We start from the raw sequence: 18,599 nt of genomic DNA, 5'->3' as shown, positions 1-18,599 counted from the left end.
TATAAATTAATCTAAAGTATTGATATATAGATTTATTTTTATTTTAATATTTATAAAAATGATATTTTAGTAAGTCAATAAATAAATAATTGAAAATCTATTTTATTGTTTTCAAGTTAATGAATATCCAATAACAATATAATTAAAAATTAATAAACCCTTTCAAAATTCTTATATAGGGTACACCCTTGAAATCAACCTTACTTTTTTGATCCTAATTCCTGATATAAAAATAGTAAAAAATTTTCATTAAATGTTTTTCATTTTTTTTTATTTTCAATTGACATCAATTCTGCTTTTACAACTTTCAGTTTATTATTTTAATTCATCATGTATATGGAAATAAATAAACAATAAATTTTGTATTTTCTCTTGTAAATTTGTAAAATTATCTATTACCAAGATCAGTGTTGATTGATTTGTACTTTGTTTCCAAACTTTTCTTATTCCAAGAAGTTGATCATTTTTTATTTTTTAATTTTTTCATCTAAATCATTTTGGATTTCTACTTATTGTACTGATTAAATTTATTTTTAAATAATAATTACTAAATATTAAAAAGATTTTTTAGTGATATATCTATAAATAAAGTAGAAAATTTCATCTGCAAAGTAGTTATTATGTAAAGTGTATATAGTGAATTGATGAAATCTAATAGATCTTCGTTTTAAATTGATTATTATCATTCAAAATTAGATTTTTTTTTAAGCTTTTAAAATATTAAATAACAATTTAAAATTTGTTTTAATATTTTTTTAAAATAATTTAGTAAAATTAATTAATGGATAATGAATAAAATCATCATAATAATAATATTTATTTACAAAATTTATATTTTTTTCAATGAATTTAATTAAATGAATAAATAGGTAGTTAAGTAGTTATTAATTATTAATAATTAGTTAAATTAATAAATATTCAAATGAAAGTAGAGTTTTGTGTTTATTTCTAAATTATTCAATTTTATATAGTCTAAGTTCTTGCATAAAGTAATCAAGTAGGATTTGTTTACAATTCAATCCCATACTAATCCTATGATGTTTAGAGCTTAAATGGAACTTCAGGTAGAATAAAAGTGTCTCCATAAACTGGAATTACAGTAGTTGCAATAGGAAATGCTGGAATTATGATAATAGATAATAAATTTAATACATATGTCTACTAATCTCCTGATAATAGCTACATTTAATGTATTTAAATATCAAAAAACGGCCAATTTATCTTTCTAGGGATGACTGGAAAACTAGGGATCTTCTAATTAAACTAAAATGACATGAGTATCAAGATGGTTAATGCAATAAATGTTCAAGACATGACTATAGTTGATGTTTAATTTAATTAAGAGGAAGACATAATGTTTGTTGTAGGTTATTTAGGAGTTATGAAATGGTATGATGCTAGGAATTCAACAAATATTATAGAGTTAGGTGCAATTGATTATTCTCAAGACTAGTTACTTTTCAACAGAGCAGCTATGTCTCCTGATCCTCATATCTTCTACATTGCTGCTGATTTTGAAGGATTAATTGCTTTTAAAATAGATAAATTAATCTAAAATAATCAACTTTAAGTCAACTTAACTAGAATCTTAACCAAGCCAGCCGTATCTAGCTTTACAGATGTTGTTATGACTAGTAAAAATAATTATGTCTTCGCTATTGACAGATGGAGTGGGATTTTTATTATTTATGATTTAAGCTAACTTATTCTTGATGGAAATGATATAGAAGATAAAAACTAATGTAAATTTATTAAATCAATATAAAATTGAAAACACTTCATAAAAATTATGCAAGCTTTGAAAAATATTTTATTTTATTTAAAGATTTTTATTTTAAAACAAAAATTATGAACAAAAAAAATGAAAATGCACAAAAGCTTTTATCCCCTCAATTTAAGATTGAATTTTAACATAGTAGAATTAATTAATTGATTAATCAACAATCAAAGAATTTCTTTTCTAATCAAATCCAATTCAATATTATAAAAAGTTAGCTGGCTTTAATTTCTATTCATAAATTTCAATTATAACTAACTTTTTTAGAAGCGCATTATTAACAAATTTAATTATTGAATGACCATTTATTAAACGGAAAAACTATCATTTAAATAAGTATTTTATTTCTTATTTTTATTCAAAAAGAGCTAATCCAGATGGTACCTGCTAATTTAGGTAACAATATTGGATACACGTCTTCGATAGCTTTGAGCTTAGATGACCAGTTCTTATATGTAGGAGCAAGATCTTTAGGCATACTAATATATAATATCTAAGATCCTTTAAATCCTAACTTTTTCTAGCAGCTTTAATTAACTGGCCAATCTTTTTCTTTGGCTTTATCTCCTAAGCAGAATGTTATCGCCAATACAAAATTTGATAATTAATTCATTTATTATTCTAATTCATTGTCTGTGGCTGTATTCTAAAAACAATTGCCTACCCTTTTTAACAATATCCCAAATTTATTCAATGCACAATAGTCTTAATTTTTTATTGAAGGAACTGCTATTTCAAAATGGAGATGCGCTATTTCTTCAAATAATAAATATCTGCTTGGAGCTTTCGATGCTGACAGTCTTTGTATTTTTCAGATTGGTGTTAATTCCTATACAAAATCTTCTCCTTCAACTATGAAACTATAATATCAATTTTCTGATAGCCAAGAGTAAATTTTAAAAACAGACTCATTTAGATAATTTGGACCTAACGAATCAATTCCTATTGGATTCTATGTAGATAATATATATTTCTCTAAGGATGGTCAATATATTTATTTTTCTGCATAGCAGTCCACTTTAAATGTCATAGCATACAAATTTAAGGTGAATATATCTATTGATGGGGAGTATTCTTTTGAATATGTTAAAGGATTACACTATGATTAAGTCTATTATTGTGAAGAAATGAATTTTAGTGAAGATGAATAACATGCTGTTATGTCATTTGATGTAGGAATAGCTCTCGTTGACATGGTTAAATTCGAAGTTATTTCGATGTACACTAACTCTGGTGTGATCGGAACTTGTTGCGGTGCAGTTTTATCACACGATAAAAAGCATGCATTAGCAGTTGTCAGAAATGTTGGCTTATTTATTTATGATACTTCTGACATGGCAAATCCAAAAATGGTAAATAATTGGAGAACAAATGGAGGTGAAACGCTACTTCGCTCTAAAACAAGCTAAATAATTTACTTTTTAGATGGTTTTAATGGTCTCATTTTATTAGATTCCACAAAGTTACCAGAAATTGTAGTTATAGGTCATTATGTATCTTCAGGCTGGACAAATTATATTTCCTTTACATTAGACGAAAAATATGGAATTATTTCTACTATGGATGCAGGTACTCTAACCCTTATTGACCTTACAGATAAATCTAACTTAAGAGTAATCATGAAATCAACCATCCCATCATAAAATTCAGTTACCACTTGTATAGGTAAACTAAATGATTATATTTCTTTTTTAAGTCTAATTTAGATTTAAAAATATTTTTTTCATTAAAGAAAAATACCAATCAAGAATTTAATAAATAAAATTTCTTTTTGTTAACAAATTTAATTAAAAAATAATTTATTAAATTTTAAAAATTAATCTCAAAATATTTTTTTGAATTTTTATGTAAAGTGAAATTATTTTTTAAAAGTTGAAAGTATTTTTAATTTAATAATTGTAAAACCATTTTTAAGATTTTTTTTTAATATTTAGATTAAACAGGACTCTCTTATTTATTTTCGATAAATTAATAAAACTTACGTCTTTATAATTTATAAAGCTAAGTATAAATTCATGTTGAAAGATAGTTGCTATCTATTTCTTTAAATAGCTATACTTCAATTTCTGAAAGTGATCCATTTTAAGTTGGGTTATAATACTTAGTTAGATTTGTTGTTTTATACAGATAGCCTAACTAAATAATTAGATCAATTTATTATTATTAAAATCTCGTGCTTTAAGATTTACCTTCTTGGATGATTGTTGATAGATCTGATTAAAGCAATTCTAATTTGCAGGTTTTGCTCCAACTAAATATTCCTAAAGAATGTTTAGATTCTCAAGCAGGGAATAAGAGCTTTTTAACAATAGTAATTTAAACTTGCTTTTAACTTGATAATACTTCTTTTATTTTTGAAGTATCAGACTTAACTACAACTGAGTAAGAAAGCAAATAAATTTTCAATTACTTAAAATAAGCTAGTTATATTGATGGAACAAATTGTACTACTAACAATTTTGACTCTACCACTCAATAATATATTGATCTCTCTTTAGTCTTCGAAGGAACTAATATTGACCCTAATAGAATTGCTAACATTTAATCATATGTGACTGAAACATTTAAACGAAGTAGTGTTTATAATTAATTTGTTTTTGATGTTATTAGTTCGCTTTAATTTAATCAGAATTAAAAATCTCAAATGATTTCAGCTATTTAGAAGGATATTACTGTAAGCTTTACTTTTTAAGAAGACTCTTAATATAATTTTATTTAGAAAATCTACCCAAATTTAGTTATGTATTTTAATGATTAGCTTACTGTTATGAAAATAGAAGGTGATTTTAAATATATCAATCAAGCTTTAAGCAACGGAGTGCTTTATTTTGACAAAAGCAAATATAGTAATAAAACATTCAATTCTTCACAAGAAATCTTAGTTGAAATAAGTGATAATTTTAACTATAATTTAAACTTAAATTTAAATGTTGAAAGCGAAGTAAAATTTTTGAAACTCAAATCAGATATTATCATTCAAAAAACACTATAAGATCAAGTGAATAATTAAGGAACAGATTTAACGATTGAAGAATCTTTTTTAATATAATTTGATATTGCTTCATTTGTTGATCCTGATTAAATACCACTAACATATTAGTTCTAATAACAAATAAGTGGATAGTTTGTGCCTATCTCTTCTGATTCATTTATTAAATGTGATAACATTAATCTACGTTTAGTTGGTAGTCCTCCCTCTAGCTACTTATTTTAAACTATTTAGCTAAGATTATAAGTAAATAATGGTTACACAACGAAATATGAAAATTTTTATATAAAAATAAATAAAATGCCTTTCAGCTATGTTTTAAACATACTAATTTAAGTACTTGGTCCTATTGCTTTTGCATTTGGTTTGTATAAAAAAAGATCAGTTTTTATGAATCTTTACTTTAAAAATCAAACAATGTATTCAACTGAAACAGCTTATGTGAATTAAACTTATAGGAAAAAGATTCTCATTTTAGATCTAGATTATGAAATAGCTTACTTATTTTTATAAAAATTTCTTAAGTAAGCAAATAAAAATTAAAACTAAACCCAGAATGCATAAAATTTTAGCTTAACAAAAAAGTCAATTTTAAATCTTGACAGCGAAAAAACAATTAATTTTTAGCAAAATATTGAAAATCCAGACAAATCTAAATGCATAGAAGGAAGTTCAAACATTGTAACTTACTCTTAAGTTTTAACTTAAAATATTCCTTAAAAAATCAATAAAAATCAAGAAAATATAATTAAATTTTTAGATAATAATTTAACAAGCTAGCAAGTAGATGATAAAGAGAGTTAAAATGCAGCTAAGAAACAATTGAATGAAATGATTTACTCTCAATTTAGTTCTAATTATAATAACAAGGAAGCATTTAATAAATAAAAAAACAAAATAAATTAATAGTCTAAGCTCAAAAAAATATTCAAAGATAAATATGATAGAAGTTTCAATATGGAGCAATCAGAAATTAGATAGAAAATTTAGTCAATAGATAAAATCTAGCAAAATGGAATTTCTAAAAATATGGAAAACAAAAGTAACATAATACAAAAAAATATAATTTAGATAGAAGATGGAACATTCTAAATGGAGAATTTATTTAATTAAATGATTGACTAAAAACTAGTAATTTAATATAATTTATTGGATTACAAAATAGAAGATTATGCCTCAGATTTATAATATGAAGGCTCCAGATTTTACTATTGTTTAAAAGCAAATGTCTTAAGGTATTTATTAGATCATGAAAAGAAAACTCTAAGTCTATACTAATTTCTAAAAAAATATTCTTTGGAAACGGGAAACTATCTATAAAATGACTGGTATAAACAATATGTTTAGATTACAGCAACTAATTAATTAGACAAATTTGGTGTTCCTGTTCCATTTTCTAAGACAACATTAATAGAAGATGAAATTTTTAAAGTACTAAAAGACCTTGAAATTATTCCTCAAAATCTAGATATACCAAATTATCAGCTTAGTTACCTACAATCAATAGATATTAATCCTTATTTGCTTAAAGAAGGTAACATTTTAAATAATTTACTTATTTTAACACATTTTTTTCACTTACTTTATAGTTTCCTTTTTTAAATAAAGAAATATTAATTATAGATAGCACTCAATTAATTTATTTTTATTTTTATATATAAATTTTTAATTAATTAATACCCACAAAAAATTTTAAAAATGTGGTATGAAGTGCATATTTTTCATACAAAAAATATATTTTTTATAAATTAAATCAATCCAATCAATGAAGATTGATATTATAATCAAACTAAAAAATAAAGAGAGTAAATATAAATTAAAATACTTATGTTTCCCCTAAATTTTTACTATGATTTTAAATTATGAAAATATAATGAAGGTATTCATTTTTTATTCTATAAGAATAATTTTAAAATACTTAAGAAAAAAAATTGCTTTATTATTTTACTTTTTTATCAAAAATAAATAAATAAATTAAAATAGAAGATAAACTAATTAATTAATTTATACATTTTAATTGAAAATAGTTTTATTTGCAGATGCACTTGGATTAGATTTTGTCAGTTCAAAAAATATCATAAAATGTTGTGGAGAATCTATTCATTTGGAGAAAAACTAGCTTGTTTCTGTCGAGGCGTTTGAAAAAATAGAAGATGGTGTTTGTCTTAGCTTAAGGAAATTATTTAATCTGCAATATAAAATCCTTCCTATTTCAAAGTATATTTCTCTACCTAGTTGGATGTCTTACGAATTTAAGAATGGAGTAATAATTTTAGAGGGCATTCCTACTAAATCTGATGTTAATAGATTTTTAATTAGAGTTTATGACTAATCACGCTTCGTATCTTACTAATTTCATTTGAATGTAGTTGGAGAATCTAAAATAAAAAGTGAAATAGGTACTCAGTTTTTGAATCAGTAAATTAAATAAAATAAAATAATTAAAGATACAGATGTAAAGCTAAATTTTTTAAGTCAATAATAAAACACTAAATAAAATTAATTTGATGATCAAACCAACAATAACTCTATTATGAAAGAAAGCTAATATTCAAAATACTTTAAAAAATAATAAATTAATTTAGATACAAAATCAATTTAAAGTAGTCCAAACTAAAATATAATCAATAATTAGAGCAATGATAACTATGATGAAATAGATGAAAACATTTATTAAGGAATAAAATCCATGACTGAATATGAATAAGATTTAGTTTCTCCTCCCATTTTCATGCACAGACCTAGTTGTGTAGAAAAGAGTCCTATACATAATCTTAAACTAGATAGCCTAATGCCATCTATTTAATAATAAATATTGCAAGACAGATAAAATTAATAGGATTATGAAAGAGATTAACTCGGTTAATCACAATCTTTATATGATTAATAACTAAATAAATAAAAAATTGATCATATTTCTAAACATAATAGAAACAATAATTTGCAATGAAAAACTTTACATATAATTTAATAAATATTATTTTTTCGTAGTTAAATTATTTTCATATTTATTTCATGAAATAATTTTAGAAAAGAATTTAATTTTTGATAAATTTAAATCAGTTTGTTTTACTTACAATTTACTTGGATGGATTAATTAACTTTTTTATTAATTTTGTATAAAATTTAAGCAAAAAAATAATTTATTTTATTGTTTTATAAATATAAATATGGCAAATAATATTAAAATTAAATATTTAATTAATAATTCTGATATAAGGTAGAGCACAATTATTTATTTGTTTATTACAAATTAGATATTTTTTTAGCAATTAAAAAAACAATTTAATTAATTTTATTATCATTGGGATGAGAGTAATTTTCTTATTTATTTAATTCATATTTACCTATGTCTTTGGATAAAACCAACAAGTAGGATTTGTTTATAATTCAATTCCATACAAATCTTTTGATGTTCATAGCATAAATGGAACTTCAAGTAGGATAAAGGTATCTTAATAAACTGGAATAGCAATTGTTGCTCTAGGTAATGCTGGAATCATGATAATTGACAATAAATTTAACACACATATTCATTAATCTCCTGATAAAAGCTATATTTAATGCGTTTAAATATCAAAAAATGGCTAGTATATCTTTCTAGGAATGGTTGGGCAAGTAGGCATCTTCTAATTAGACTAAATTGACTTTAGTATTAAGATGATTAATTCAATTAATGTAGAAAATATGACCATAATAGACATTTAGTTTAATTTAGAAGAAGAAATCATGTTTGTTGTTGGTTATTTAGGGGTTTTAAAATGGTACGACTCAAGGAATATAATAAATCCTATATAGCTTGGGATTATAGATTATTCTTAATATTAATTTCTCTTTAATCGAGGAGCGATGCCTCCTGATGATCGATTTTTTTATATTGCTGCTGATTTCGAAGGGTTGTTGGTCTTCAGAATAGATAAGTCTCTGCAAAATAATCAGCTCAAAGTCAGTTTAACTAAGATTTTAACTAAACTAGCAGCCACAAGCTTTACAGAATTAGTAGTTACAAGCAAAAATAATTATGTCTTCACTATTGATAGATGGAATGGCATTTTTATTATCTATGACTTGAGTTAGCTCATTATAGATGGTGATGATGTAGAAAATAAAAACAACTGTAATGCATAAATTCAACAAAAAAATTAAAAATCTTCATTAATATCAATTCAAATAAGAAAAAAATAATAATTTAATGGTTTTTAATCTAAAAATAAAATATTTTTTTAAGAATTTATTGAAAAGAATGTTTTTTCATCTACTTATTCTATTTAAATTAGTAAATTTATTAAAGTAAATGAAATAATCATTCAATTTAATCAGATTAATTACTAAGAATGAATTAACTTTAATAAAAATTACTTAGGTTGGTGTTTATATGAACCAATACATAATTTTTGAATAAAATCTAAAGATAAAAAGAAAATTGATTATTTTATTAAATAAACTGCTTAATAATAAAAATATTCCAATTCTTAATATTTTTCATTTTATTTGAAAAGAATTAATTAAAATGGTGCCTGCTAATCTAGGAAGCACGTTAGGATACACTTCTTCTATAGGTTTGAGTTTAGATGACTAGTTCTTATATGTAGGAGCAAGATCATTGGGAATATTAATATATAATATCTAAGATCCTTTGAATCCACAATTCTTTTAGCAGCTTTAATTAACTGGATAGTCTTTTTCTATAGCATTATCTCCGAAATAAAATGTGATTTCTAACACAACATTTGACAATCAATTTATTTACTATTCTAATTCTTTATCAGTGGCTATTTATTAAAAATAGAAACCTTCCCTTTTTAACAATATTCCAAATTTATTCAATTCTTAACAATCACAATTTTTTATAGAAGGAACTGCAGCTTCTAAATGGAGATGTGCTATTTCTTCAAATAATAAATACTTCTTAGCAGGTATAGACGCAGATGGTCTTTCAATTTTTGAAATAAATGTCAATTCTTACACAAAATCAGCTCCATCGACCATGCAGATCAAATATTAATTTAATGATACATAATAATAAATTTTAAGTACTAATTAATTGAGAGTATTTGGGCCTAATGAATAAATTCCTTTAGGATTTTCTATTGATAATATTTATTTCTCTAAAGATGGTTAATATATTTACTTTGCTGCATAATAATCTACTATAAATATAATAGCATATAAGTTTAAAGTTATAATATCTCCTGATGGAGAGTATTCTTTTGAATATGTTAAAGGACTACACTACGATTAGGTCTACTATTGTGAAGAGATGAATTTCAGTGAAGATGAGTAGCATGCTGTAATGTCCTTTGATGTTGGAATAGTTTTGGTAGATATGGTTAAATTTGAGGTAATTTCAATGTACACTAATTAAGGCGTTATTGGAACTTGTTGTGGAGCTGTTTTATCGCATGATAAGAAACATGCGCTTGCAGTTGTCAGAAATGTTGGACTTTTTATTTACGACACTTCTGATATGGCTAATCCTAAAATGGTAAATTAATGGAGGACGAATGGGGGTGAAACATTATTGCGTTCTTAAGTAAATTAAATAATTTACTTTTTGGATGGATTTAATGGTATAATTTTGTTAGATTCTACTAAGTTACCTGAAATAGTAGTTATTGGTAGTTATATCTCCTCTGGCTGGACAAATTTTATTTCTTTCACAAATGATGAAAGATATGGAATAATTTCTACAATGGACTCTGGTACTTTAACCTTGATAGACCTAACAGATAAATCTAACCTAAGAGTAATTATGAAATCTACCATATAATCTTAAAATTCAATTACGACATGTGTAGGTAAAAAAAATTATTGCGTTTTAATAATTATAAAATTGAGTAGGAGTAACTTTAATTAATGAGGATTGATAATATTTTAAACTACATTTAATTTATAAAAATAATAATTTTTGCTTATTATAAATTTTATTTCAAGATTTTTTTTCTTATAAATTTTTATAATTAAATATTCAGATAAAACAGGGCTCTCATTCTTATTTTCGATGAATTAGCATTAATTCCGTCTTTATAATTTATAAAGCTAAGTACAAATTCATGTTGAGAGATAAGTGTAATCTATTTCAACATTAGAATATACATCGATTTCAGATATTGATCCATTTTAAGTTGGATTGCAATATCTAGTTAGATTTGTTGTTCTATACAGATAGCCTAACTAAGTTATTAGTTAGATTTACTATTATTAAAATTTAGTACTTTAAAGTTTACCTTCTTGGATGACTGTTGATAGATCAGATTAAAGCACTTCCAATTTGTAGGCTTTGCTCCAGTTAAATATTCCAAAAGAATGCTTAGATTCACAGGCTGGGAATAAGAGTTTTTTAACTATAGTGATTTAATCATGCTTTTAATTAGATGTTAACTCTTTTATTTTTGAAACAACAGAGTTAATAACTACTCTAAGCGAAAGCACATCTATTTTTAATTATTTAAAATAATCTGGTTATATTGATGGTATAAATTGTGCTACTAACTTTTTTGATTCTACCATTAAAAAATATATAGATCTGTCTTTAGTATTTGCTACAAGTAATATAGATCCTAATAGGCTTGCTATCATTTAGTCATATGTGACTGAAACTTTTAAAAGAACTATTGTCTACAATTAATTTGTGTTTGATGTTGTGAGCTCTCTTTAATTTGATTAAAGTCAAAAAAGTTAAATGATTTAAGCTATTTAAAAAGACATTACTGTGAGTTTAGCTTTTTAAGACAGCTCTTAATATAATTTTATTTAGAAAACATACCCAAATTTAGTTATGTATTTTAATGATTAACTGACTGTGATGAAAATAGAAGGGGATTTGAGCTATGTAAATCAAGCTTTAAGCAATGGAATTCTCTACTTCGATAAAAGCAAATTTAGTAATTAAACTTACACTTCTTTAAAAGAAATTTAGGTTGCAATTAGTGATAATTTTAATTATAATTTAAACTTAAATTTGAATGTAGAAAGCGAAGTAAAATTTCTGAAACTCAAATCAGATATTGTAACTCAAAAAACACTGTAAGATCAAATGGATAAGTAAGGAACAGATTTAACAATTGAACAATCCTTTATGATATAATTTGATATTGCTTCATTTATTGATCCAGATTAAATTCCTTTATCTTATTAATTCTAATAAAAAATAAGTGGTTAATTTGTGCCTATATCTTCAGATTCATTTATCAAATGTGATAATGTCAACCTTCGTTTAGTAGGTAATCCTCCTTCTAGCTACTTATTCTCAACAATTTATCTGAGACTACAAGTAACTAATGGTTATACAACAAAATATGATTATTTTTATATTAACATAAACAAAATGCCTTTTAGCTATGTTTTGAATATACTAATTTAAGTGCTTGGTCCTCTAGCTTTTGCCTTTGGTTTGTATAAAAAAAGAGCATCTTTTATGAATCTTTATTTTAAAAATCAAACTATGTACTCTACAGAAACAGCCTATGTGAATTAAATCTACAGGAAAAAAATACTTATTTTAGATCAAGATTATGAAATCGCTTATTTATTTTTATAGAAATTTATGAAGTAATCTGGGAAAAATTTCAATTAAAACTAACTAAATTAAGGTGCTAATAAATTAAGAAAGTCGATTTTGAATCTTGAAAGTGCTAAGAGTGAAAAAATAATAAATTCTTAGCAAAATATTTAAACTTTAGAAAAATTTAACCAAGTAGAAGGAGATTTAAAAAAATTACCTTAATAGAAATAATTATCAGAAATATCATAAAATAATAGTAATATTTTAAGAGTTTTAAATAAAAATAGATAATTTGAAAGTAAAAATTTAGTAAATTAAGATGAATCATTTAGCTAAAGCAAGAAGTAAATCAATGAAACAATATAATCTTAATATGGCTCACAGATTGTTTAAAAGGAAACATAAAGTAAATAAAATAGCAAAATCAAATAAAATTCAAAGCTGAAAAAGGAGTTTAAGGATAAGTATGACACTAGATTTAGTATTTAATAATAAGACACTAGATAGAAAAAACAATCAACAGAGCAATTTTCATAAAGTAGCATTTTTAGAAATGCAGAGAATAAAAACAATGTATTAAATATTTATACAATTTAGACAGAAGATGGCACATTCTAAATGAACAATTTATTTAACTAAATGATTTAATAAAAATTAATAATTTAGTATGAATTATTGGACTATAAAATAGAAGATTATGCTTTAGATTTATAAAATGAATTCTCTAGATTTTATTAATGCCTAAAAGCAAATGTCTTAAGACACTTATTGGAAAAAGAAAAGAAAACTCTCAAACTTTACTAATTTCTTAAAAAATATTCTTTAGAAACTGGTAACTACCTATAAAATGACTGGTATAAATAATATGTTCAAATTACAGCCACAAATGACTTAGATCAATATGGTGTTCATGTACCTTTTTCAAAGACAACATTAATAGAAGATGAGATTTTTAAAGTACTAAAAGACCTTGAAATTATTCCTAAAAACTTAGATCTTGAGAACTATCAGCTTAGCTATCTCTAATCAATTGATATCAATCCTTACTTGCTTAAAGAGGGTAATATTACAAACACTTTATTATAAAAGTTAAAAATCTAAATAATAAATCATTTTTTTAACTAATAAAACATTCTTTTTTTAACAAAATTTTAATTTTTATTGAAAATAAAACACATTTAAAACATGAATTTATACTTTTAAAAACATATCTAAAAATTTAATAATTTTATCTATTTTTTTATTAAACTTTGAATTAAATCTGATAATAAAAATAAAATATTTATTTAATAAAGTTTTGTTTGCTGATGCTCTTGGATTAAATTTCATTAGCTCAAAAGCAATCATAAAATGTTGTGGAGAATCTATTCATTTAGAGAAAAACTAAGTTGTTTCAGTGGAAGCATTTGAGAAAATATAAGATGGTGTTTGCTTATGGTTAAGGAAACTATTTAATTTACAATATAAAACTCTTCCAATATCTAAGTACATTTCTCTACCTAGTTGGATGTCTTATGAATTTAAAAATGGTGTTGTAATTTTGGAGGGTATTCCAATAAAATCTGATGTTAATAACTTTTTAATTAGAGTCTATGACTAAACAAGATTTGTATGTTACTAATTTCATTTGAATGTAGTTGGAGACTCTAGACCTAGAGATGAAGTAGAAGTTCCTTTATTAGAAAATTAAATAAAAGAAAGTAATTTTATTAAAGAAAATGATGCAAGACTACAAATATAAAGTCAATAAGAAAATATGAAATTAACTTAACTAGGAAATAATATCATAAATAACTCTAAAGAAAGTTTACATCAAATACATTTCAGAAAATAATAAAATAGTGTTGATCTCCATTCCATTAAAAACTAACAAAACTAAACATAAAATTAATTAAAAAACGAATAAGAAGAAAATGTAGATGAAATAGAAGAAAAAGCTTACACAGGAATTAGATCAATGACTGAATATTATTAAGAATTAACATCTCCTCCTATTTTTCCTTTAGCTCTAGGTATTATACGAAACACTCCTTTATAAAGCTTTAAATTAAACACATAAATTCCAGATATTTAATCATAAGAGTAATTTGATAAAAAAAAATAAAAGGATTCTGAAAGAGACGAATTATAATCTAAATATTTATATGAATAATAATTAAACTAGGAGCTTTATGATTATTCTGAGTAACAAATAAATAAATAACATTCAAATTAAAATTAGATTTGAAAAAATAAAAAAATACTAATAAAAATATATAATCATTTTAATTAATCTATGAATTTTTTTGGGATTATTCTTAATAAATATTAATAAGTATTTATTTATGATTTTTGTAATTCTTGTCGATTTATATTCATAGAATTTTATAAAAAATATTTTTCTTTTAAAAAATATAATTTTCTTTACTTATATTAAATACTTTAATTTATATTATTATAGCAATTTGTTATTTTAAAAATATTTGATTGCTTGTTAGTGATAGTAAAATTTTTATTTTTAAATAAATTTATTTATTGAATTTAATAATAAACGATTGTATTTAATATTTTATTTTTTTATCAATTTAATTTTTGATATATTTAAATCAGTTTTACTTACAATTTACTTGGATTAATTAGCTTTTTTTTAAAAGTTTTTATAAAATTTAGGAATAAAAAATAATTTATTTTATTATTTTAAAAATTTGTTTTAAGAAATTATAATAAAATGAATATTTAACTAATTATTCTCATAAGGTAGAACTATAATTTATTTATTTATTACAAATTAAATAATGTATTCAGTAATTAAAAAAAACAATTTAAACAATTTAATCAATTTTTATTATCATTGGAATGAGAGTGAATTTCATATTTATTTAATTCATTTTAACCTATGTCTTTGGATAAAACCAGCAAGTAGGATTTGTTTATAATTCAATTCCATACAAATCTTTTGATGTTCATAGCATTAATGGAACTTCAAGTAGGATAAAGGTATCTTAATAAACTGGAATAGCTATTGTTGCTTTAGGTAAGGCTGGAATCATGATAATTGACAATAAATTTAATACACATATTCATTAATCTCCTGATAAAAGCTATATTTAATGCGTTTAAATATCAAAAAATGGCTAGTATATCTTTCTAGGAATGGTTGGGCAAGTAGGCATCTTCTAATTAGACTAAATTGACTTTAGTATTAAGATAATTAATACAATTAATGTATAAAATATGACCATAGTAGACATTTAATTTAATTTAGAAGAAGAAATCATGTTTGTTGTTGGTTATTTAGGCGTTTTAAAATGGTACGACTCGAGGAACATAACAAATCTTATATAGCTTGGAATTATAGATTATTCTTAAGATTAAATTCTCTTTGATCGAGGAGCGATGCCTCCTGATGATCGATTTTTTTATATTGCTGCTGACTTCGAAGGATTGATTGTCTTCAGGATAGATAAGTCTCTGCAAAATAATCAGCTCTAAGTCAATTTAACTAAGATTTTAACTAAACTAGCAGCCACAAGCTTTACAGAATTAGTAGTTACAAGCAAAAACAATTATGTCTTCGCTATTGATAGATGGAATGGCATTTTTATTATATATGATTTGAGTTAGCTCATTCTAGATGGTGATGATGTAGAAAATCAAAACAACTGTAATGCATAAATTCAACAAAAAAATAAAAAATCTTCATTAATATCAATTCAATTAAGAAAAAAAAATAAATTTAAAGGTTTTTTATTCTAAAAATAAAATAATTTTTTAAAAATTCATGGAAAAGAATATTTTTAATCTACTAATTCTATTTAAATTAGTAAATATATTAAAAGTAAATGAAATTAATTACTAAGAATTTATTAACTTTAATAAAAATAACATTGGCTGCTGATTAAACTAATACATAATTTTTGAAAAAACTCTAATGAGAAAAAGAAAGTTCATTATTTTAATAAATAAACTGCCTAAAAAAAAGTATTCCAATTCTTAATATTTTTCATTTTTATTTGAAAAGAATTAATTAAAATGGTGCCTGCTAATCTAGGAAGCACGTTAGGATACACTTCTTCTATAGGTTTGAGTTTAGATGACCAGTTCTTATATGTAGGAGCGAGATCATTGGGAATATTAATATATAATATCTAAGATCCTTTGAATCCACAATTCTTTTAGCAGCTTTAATTAACTGGATAATCTTTTTCTATAGCATTATCTCCGAAATAAAATGTGATTTCTAACACAACATTTGATAATCAATTTATTTACTATTCTAATTCTTTATCAGTGGCTATTTATGAAAAATAGAAACCTTCCCTTTTTAACAATATTCCAAATTTATTCAATGCTTAACAATCACAATTTTTTATTGAAGGAACTGCAGTTTCTAAATGGAGATGCGCTATTTCTTCAAATAATAAATACTTCTTAGGAGGCTTAGATGCAGATGGACTTTCAATTTTTGAAATAAAAGTCAATTCATACACAAAATCAACTCCATCGACCATGCAGATCAAATATTAATTTTCTGATACATAATAATAAATTTTAAGGACTAATTAATTGAGAGTATTTGGGCCAGATGAATCAATACCTTTAGGATTCTATGTTGATAATATTTATTTCTCTAAGGATGGTTAATATATTTACTTTGCTGCATAATAATCTACTATAAATGTAATAGCCTATAAGTTTAAAGTTATAATATCTCCTGATGGAGAATATTCTTTTGAATATGTTAAAGGACTACACTACGATTAGGTCTACTATTGTGAAGAGATGAATTTCAGTGAAGATGAGTAGCATGCTGTAATGTCCTTTGATGTTGGAATAGTTTTGGTAGATATGATTAAATTTGAGGTAATTTCTATGTACACTAATTAAGGCATTATTGGAACTTGTTGTGGAGCAGTTTTATCACATGATAAGAAACATGCGCTTGCAGTTGTCAGAAATGTTGGACTTTTTATTTATGACACCTCTGATATGGCTAATCCTAAAATGGTAAATTAATGGAGGACGAATGGCGGTGAAACATTATTGCGTTCTTAAGTAAATTAAATAATTTACTTTTTGGATGGATTTAATGGTATGATTTTGCTAGATTCAACTAAGTTACCTGAAATAGTAGTTATTGGTAGTTATATTTCCTCTGGCTGGACAAATTTTATTTCTTTTACAAATGATGAAAGATATGGAATAATTTCTACAATGGACTCGGGTACTTTAACCTTGATAGATCTAACAGATAAATCTAACCTAAGAGTAATTATGAAATCTATCATATCATCTTAAAATTCTATCGCAACATGCATAGGTAAAAAAATTATAGTGTAAAATAAAAAATTATAAATTGAGTGGGAGGAACTTTAATTAATGAGGATTGATAATATTTTAAACTACATTTAATTTATAAAAAAAATAATTTTTTGGCTATTATAAATTTTATTTCAAGACTTAATTTCTTATAAATTTTTATAATTAAATATTCAGATAAAACAGGGCTCTCATTCTTATTTTCTATGAATTAGCATTAATTCCGTCTTTATAATTTATAAAGCTAAGTACAAATTCATGTTGAGAGATAAGTGTAATCTATTTCAACATTAGAATATACTTCTATTTCAGATATTGAACCATTTTAAGTTGGATTGCAATATCTAGTTAGATTTGTTGTTCTTTACAGATAGCCTAACTAAGTTATTAGCTAGATTTATTACTATTAAAATTTAGTTCTTTAAAGTTTACCTTCTTGGATGACTGTTGATAGATCAGATTAAAGTAATTCCAATTTGTAGGCTTTGCTCTAGTTAAATATTCCTAAAGAATGCTTAGATTCTAATGAAGGAAATAAGAGTTTTTTAACTATAGTGATTTAATCGTGCTTTTAATTAGATGCTAACTCTTTTATTTTTGAAACAACAGAATTAATAACTACTCAAAGTGAAAGCACATCTATTTTTAATTACTTAAAATAAGCAGGTTATATTGATGGAATGGATTGTGCTACTAACTTTTTTGACTCTACCATTAAAAAATATATAGATCTAACTTTAGTATTTGCTACAAGTAATATAGATCCTAATAGGCTTGCTATCATTTAGTCATATGTGACTGAAACTTTTAAAAGAACTATTGTCTACAATTAATTTGTGTTTGATGTGGTGAGCTCTCTTTAATTTGATTAAAGCCAAAAATATTAAATGATTTAAGCTATTTAGAAAGACATTACAGTGAGCTTAGCTTTTTAAGACAGCTCTTAATATAATTTTATTTAGAAAACATACCCAAATTTAGTTATGTATTTTAATGATTAACTGACTGTGATGAAAATAGAAGGGGATTGA

General features: G+C 23.7%; 4 protein-coding genes across 4 annotated transcripts in view; all 4 read left to right on the top strand. All coding sequences in view use genetic code 6, as the record gives it.

Moving 5' to 3' along the window:
- The window catches only part of TTHERM_00611560 (hypothetical protein), a gene marked incomplete at both ends in the record, with an annotated part of 3,742 nt that extends 3,719 nt beyond the window's left edge, over positions 1 to 23 (top strand). The window contains one exon of the mRNA XM_001010599.3: positions 1 to 23. This exon is cut by the window's left edge and continues 134 nt beyond it. Within this exon, the coding sequence (XP_001010599.3) occupies positions 1 to 23 (23 nt within the window).
- An 899-nt stretch (positions 24 to 922) lies between these two features.
- On the top strand, positions 923 to 7,716 carry TTHERM_000610570 (two component regulator propeller family protein; the record flags this gene model as incomplete). The annotated part of the gene is made up of 4 exons (XM_012796192.1): positions 923 to 1,742; positions 2,144 to 3,442; positions 3,712 to 6,300; positions 6,794 to 7,716. The coding sequence occupies 4 exons, from the start codon at positions 923 to 925 to the stop codon at positions 7,714 to 7,716; spliced, it is 5,631 nt and encodes a 1,876-aa protein (XP_012651646.1).
- Positions 7,717 to 8,075: 359 nt separating this feature from the next.
- On the top strand, positions 8,076 to 14,497 carry TTHERM_00610560 (two component regulator propeller family protein; the record flags this gene model as incomplete). Its single annotated transcript, XM_001010598.4, has 4 exons — positions 8,076 to 8,883; positions 9,266 to 10,564; positions 10,739 to 13,330; positions 13,566 to 14,497. 4 exons carry the CDS (start codon positions 8,076 to 8,078, stop codon positions 14,495 to 14,497), a joined length of 5,631 nt encoding a protein of 1,876 aa, XP_001010598.4.
- Positions 14,498 to 15,105: 608 nt separating this feature from the next.
- The window catches only part of TTHERM_000610559 (two component regulator propeller family protein), a gene marked incomplete at both ends in the record, with an annotated part of 6,349 nt that continues 2,855 nt past the window's right edge, over positions 15,106 to 18,599 (top strand). Inside the window, 3 exons of the mRNA XM_012796191.1 lie at positions 15,106 to 15,913; positions 16,271 to 17,569; positions 17,746 to 18,321. Of these exons, the coding sequence (XP_012651645.1) occupies positions 15,106 to 15,913; positions 16,271 to 17,569; positions 17,746 to 18,321 (2,683 nt within the window). The remainder of the gene's footprint in view (positions 15,914 to 16,270; positions 17,570 to 17,745; positions 18,322 to 18,599) is intronic.

This window comes from Tetrahymena thermophila, assembly GCF_000189635.1.
Source record: "Tetrahymena thermophila SB210 genomic scaffold scf_8254754, whole genome shotgun sequence".
Classification (NCBI taxonomy): domain Eukaryota; phylum Ciliophora; class Oligohymenophorea; order Hymenostomatida; family Tetrahymenidae; genus Tetrahymena; species Tetrahymena thermophila.
Note: the sequence above shows the minus strand (reverse complement) of the source record. Positions and strands in the feature narration are given on the sequence as shown.